At 34.9% G+C, this 5,197-nt stretch overlaps 1 protein-coding gene across 1 annotated transcript in view; it reads left to right on the top strand.

Annotated features, from left to right (window-relative positions):
* Positions 1-1,168: 1,168 nt before the first annotated feature.
* LOC104617409 (secretory carrier-associated membrane protein 1-like) overlaps positions 1,169-5,197 on the top strand; it is a gene marked incomplete at its 5' end in the record, with an annotated part of 7,640 nt that continues 3,611 nt past the window's right edge. Inside the window, 3 exons of the mRNA XM_010282724.1 lie at positions 1,169-1,270; positions 3,154-3,271; positions 5,072-5,191. Of these exons, the coding sequence (XP_010281026.1) occupies positions 1,169-1,270; positions 3,154-3,271; positions 5,072-5,191 (340 nt within the window). The remainder of the gene's footprint in view (positions 1,271-3,153; positions 3,272-5,071; positions 5,192-5,197) is intronic.

The raw sequence follows: 5,197 nt of genomic DNA on the forward strand, positions 1-5,197 counted from the left end.
ATGGTTGGTTTGCATGCAAAATTGAACTTTTTTGGGGTGAAAATCAGATGTAGAGATTCTAAATCCTGTACTCTTATAGTATTTCTTGGGATTTTTTTTTTTTTAACATTGAAGTGATTCAGGATATTGTCAGTTAAAATGCACTAATTCTTGTAGAGAAAGATTGATGTCCAGAAATTGCAGTTAAGTGTAACCTTTTGAATAAATGAGACGTTTCTTTTTGCTAATGAAGGTACTGCTGTACCCACACATCTTTGAGGAATCATATAGTTTAACTTGCATTTTCTATCTAGTAAATCCATAGCTTTTATTAGTGAATATTGATTGTTTGGAGAAGGAAAACTATTACTTGTTTAAGTAATTACTTAAGTATTACTTGACATTTGGTCCGTTGCTCTGCTGAAAATAAAATAGTTACTGAACTCAACTGGTTGAATATGTGGAAATTAGCAAACTCTTTTTCTGCAGGAAGAGCTATTAACAGCAAAATCTGGTTCTGTGACCTAACAAATTGATTTCTACTTTCTGTAAAACTCTGGTAGCAAGCATATCATATGATCATTAGTTTTGATAGTAATAAGTTGAGGTCTTTGTTGAGATTTTGCCTGTACATTCATATTTGTGTGGATTTTTTTACTTTCAGTCTTTGTCAGGCTGGTATTTTAGTAATTTAAACAGCAAACCTACTTTGTATATTTTGCTTTTAAGCAGCAGCTACTTCAGTACTATTATCTGCACTGTTTCAGTAATTCCATGTTAGATTTTATTTCCTTTTATAAGTAAAATATTTTCTTCCCATCCTGCCAGCAGTGTGAGCTTCAATCTGAAAGTGGAGCAGAATTCTGTTCTTCATGCATTGTAGCAAACTTCTGTGTTTAGTCTTAGAGGCCCTGCTGTGTGCTGAACAGAACACTAAGGATGAGTATCTTGCTGCTATTCTCACCTCCGCTAGAGGTGCAGGTGGTAAAAATACTGTATTAAAGAAGAAGCAGCTGTTTTAAATAAACTCTACAAAACTACAGAATTACTGATACTTCAAGTCACTATCAATAAATGAAAGCACTTTTCCTCAAGTTAATGCAGAAGAAACTTTTAGACTGATACTACAGTATTTGCAAAAAGTCATTAATTTCCTGGCTGCTTTAATCTTTTTTCCCCCCTCTTTCAGGAGTGACAGTTCATTCAGGTTCTTTGTGTTCTTCTTTGTATATATCTGTCAGTTTGCTGTACATGTGCTTCAAGCTGCAGGATTTCAAAGATGGGGAAACTGGTGAGTATTCTGTTTACTGTAGCGTTGTACTGTCTGTAAGACAAACACTCATATTTGATAATAGCAACTGTAATGTAGTCTGTGTGTTTTTAAACAAAAAAAAATCTTGTGTTCACTGGAATTGTTACATGAAACATATCCCAAGAGTGTGAGGTACTTCTGTTATTAGGCTGGTCAAAATTTTATCCTTTGATGTAAACTACTTTGAACTATTCTTTTATACATTACCTCCTCTATTTTGGCAGAGACATTATTTGCTCTATATTTAAGATAGACATAAGCAAAACTTGGAGAAAATTAAAATAATTTAGACTTAATACTATACCGTTTGCGTGTTATTTTCTATCATTAGCTATGTCTAATTATATTAATATACCTACTACTTACTAAGAAAAATTATGGCTAAAATTTGAAGAATGAGTCAATCTGTTCAGGTGAATATAGTGGTATATCTTTGACATTCTCTGAAAAGCTCAAATAATAAACTCAAAAAGCTCAAATAATATAACTTGGACAAAGGTTTGTCCAATTCAGCTCCTTGTAGTACTTGTACTCCTTCTGTAGTAGTTGATGTTTCTTTTTGATGCTTGTAAGTATATAAGCTTTTTACATGAAGCTTTTATGTATATCACCCTTTATTTGAGTCTTCAAGGTCTAATATTTAGATTTTACATGGAAAAGCTATTGGGAATCAGTCACTGTCCTTGGGGAAAAAACCCAAGAAACTTGAATTAACTGAAAGCGTGGTTGTAGTAGCCAGCTGATAGCATGGAGGGCTGTGACTGGCAGTACTGTAGCTAGGTAGTGACCCTTCTCTGTATCAGTGCTCTTTGCTGCTAACCTCCAAACATACGTAAGGCAGACAAAACAGCATTGATTTAGAACTGTAGTACACGGAAAGATCCTCTTTTATTATTTTTGCTCTTGAATCCGCTATTTTGCTTTTGCATAGGTATATGGATTGACAGTAATAAAATAAAAAAATGTTGTAAGGGGCCAACTCTCCCAAGTATGTGGAGTGTGATTTTTAAGGATAGCTGGGGAAGGTGTATGAAAAGTAGCCAGATAATCAGCAAATGCTAATTACAGTTTGGATTTTGGAGTTTTATGGTAGAGTCCAGCTGGACATAGGGATATCAAAGCAATTTGAAACAGGTAAAGGAAAGTTTTAAGGTTGTTTGGCTTTACAGAAATGTTTTGGGTTTTTTTCTGTGGAAGGATCTTTTCCAACTTAATGTTTTATTTCTCTTAAGGGAACCTGCTTTTTGTGGTTTCAAGTTTGATACTGTATTTTCCTGTTGGTGTTTCAATTTTGAAGAATGGGGAAATGTTTGAAGTAGATACTGATATAGCAATCTTTCCTATTAGTTAATCTGATGCTATCTACTTCAAAAAATTATGATATTAACCTCAATTGAGAAAGCATCACTATGTGGATACAATTGAATGAGTCATAGAAGCTGCGTGTGTGGCATACTTTTGTTTTATATGTAAAGAAGTTAAAAGCTATCTTTTTAGGGACATTTTGTCTTCCACAAAATCATGTAGTCTGAAATCAGTCTGAAATGACAGTATGACAAAAGAAAACCCAGAAGTTGATGAGCATCTCTCTAATTTCTTTACTGTTCTGCTCAAGGGTAACCATATTTACTACAGGTTTTTGTATAGTTTCACTGCATGCATTGGGGAAAATGGAAACTAAGCTCTAAAAGCTTATTATAGAACCAAAATACACTTATGTAAAATTTCCATTACTTTTTCTTCAGAAATATTCAAAGCTGATCAGAACCAGGAGTTTATAAAGCTTCCCTCAATGTGTATACCTGTGGTTGAATGGTTCATGTGCTGCGCTAGTAAAAGTTTATCCTTTCTTTTTCCTTCAGTGGGTGGATTTCATCTCTTACTGGTCTTAATAAGAGTATCCCTGTTGGCATTATGATGATAATCATAGCTGCACTTTTTACAGCATCTGCTGTTATTTCATTAGTTATGTTTAAAAAGGTGAGTTACATATTATTCCCCTCTTCTGTTTCCTATGTTGGATCTGGATTTTGCTTTTCTGCTTGAGAGGTGCTGTCTGACAAAGTAATGGGGATTAAATTACATTCTTGGGAGTGTGCCTTACCTATTAACAACTGTACTTTTTTGCTTATACCCTTGTGGAACTACGAAATGCTGTTTCTACAGTGCACTTATTTTCTGCAAACTAAAATGGGGAAGGATAACTCTGAGTAAGAAAAATTGGGAGGTCAGCCCACAATGAAAGGGTAGGTGAATGCCCTGGACACTCTGATTGTACCTGTAGATGCCAGGTTGTAATTTTCAAATCTGTGGTAATTCATCAGGCTGAGTGAAGTGTGATTCAAATGATTACCAAGTTGCAACTCTTACCAAAATCGTTCCCAGTAAAATCAATAGAAAAGGGAGATGCCTGGCATCTCAGAAAAGGATTTTTATTTTTCTGATTCTGTTATTTTAATATTTTGTTGTCACTTAATGATTGCATAGCATGAAAGCTCAAAGATAGATGCTTTTTTCCGTTAGTTCCATTTCATGAATTTCCATCCAGAAGACCTAAGTTTAGATCCTAATGTGATAGTAAGTTTTTGATGATGTTTAAATAAAATGTAACTGAGAATTCTGATGATGATATGCTGCAATTCTAATAATTCAACCTCAGTTACAGTTATGCTTAAAGGTTTTCACATACTCAAACTTTTCTGGCCCATTTACAGTAAGCTAGAAAATTTAATCATTGCCTGGAGATGTCCCTCCTCCTCATATGTTTTCTGCATAAATACTCAGGTACAGGAGAAAGAAACAAGCAAGAAAAATGCATGGTGGCGCATTTTTTTTGCACTCTTCCTACTGCATGCATCTGGATTCATTTAAAAAACCTGCATACTCAAATGTGACCTGGTGTATCTTTATGGATAAGAAATAGTCACATTTATAAGAAAGAAAAAAAAAGTTGCAACGTTGATTTTCATGCTACATTTGAATGAAAATGTCTTTGCAGTATTATTTGACAACTTTATTGTGAGTTGACAATATGAGTCAGAAATAGGATATTAATTTCAATACTCAGGCGATTGGAAGTTACTCAGGATTTAGTTTTTTGTTGTACTAGAGATTATACACCATATTGTTTAGAGTGTTTCTGAGTCATACTGTTTAATACCTCTGCCTATTATGCAGGTCATGACGCTAGTTTAGCAGATACATATCTGCATTCTTAGGATATTTTGTACTTTTTAATATTCAGTCATAGCTTAGCTTGCTCTTGTAACTGTATCAATCAGAGCAATTAAAATGTTTCTAAAAATTGGTGTAGAAAAAAGTTCACCAACACGTTATTGATACAGTGGGTTCAAAACTACTTTTTGGGGTTTGTTTCCTGCTTTTTTTTTAACATGCACGCTTACTAACTCTTTCAGTGAGTATGACAAGTTGTATACAAATTGAGACAGAAGACACTTTTGCAAGCTATGCTATGTGTATTTAAATACGTTACTTTAGACAGTAGATACCACACACATTTTAGTAAAGACTTACGAGGCCCCTCTGAACTTGCAAAAAAATTACAGGTATTCCTGCAGTCAAACTGCATGCAACAGGGCAATCAAAAGTTGTAGGATTTGTGGAAGAAAGTCCCTTTACTCATTTCTGGATCCTCCCAAACACATGAGCAAACTAGATTTCCCCACCACACAGCTCTGCTTTGTTTTTGAGACTTTGCTATTAATCTACCAAGAAATGGAAGGCTCAGCACTGTTTTTCACTGTTTTTCCACCTCCCTAGGTGCATGGTCTCTACCGCACAACTGGTGCTAGTTTTGAGAAGGCGCAGCAGGAGTTTGCAACAGGAGTGATGTCCAACAAAACGGTACAAACTGCTGCAGCCAACGCCGCATCGACAGGCGCAACC

The sequence above is a fragment of the Phaethon lepturus genome, unplaced genomic scaffold (assembly GCF_000687285.1).
Source record: "Phaethon lepturus isolate BGI_N335 unplaced genomic scaffold, ASM68728v1 scaffold4442, whole genome shotgun sequence".
In the NCBI taxonomy this organism is placed as follows: domain Eukaryota; kingdom Metazoa; phylum Chordata; class Aves; order Phaethontiformes; family Phaethontidae; genus Phaethon; species Phaethon lepturus.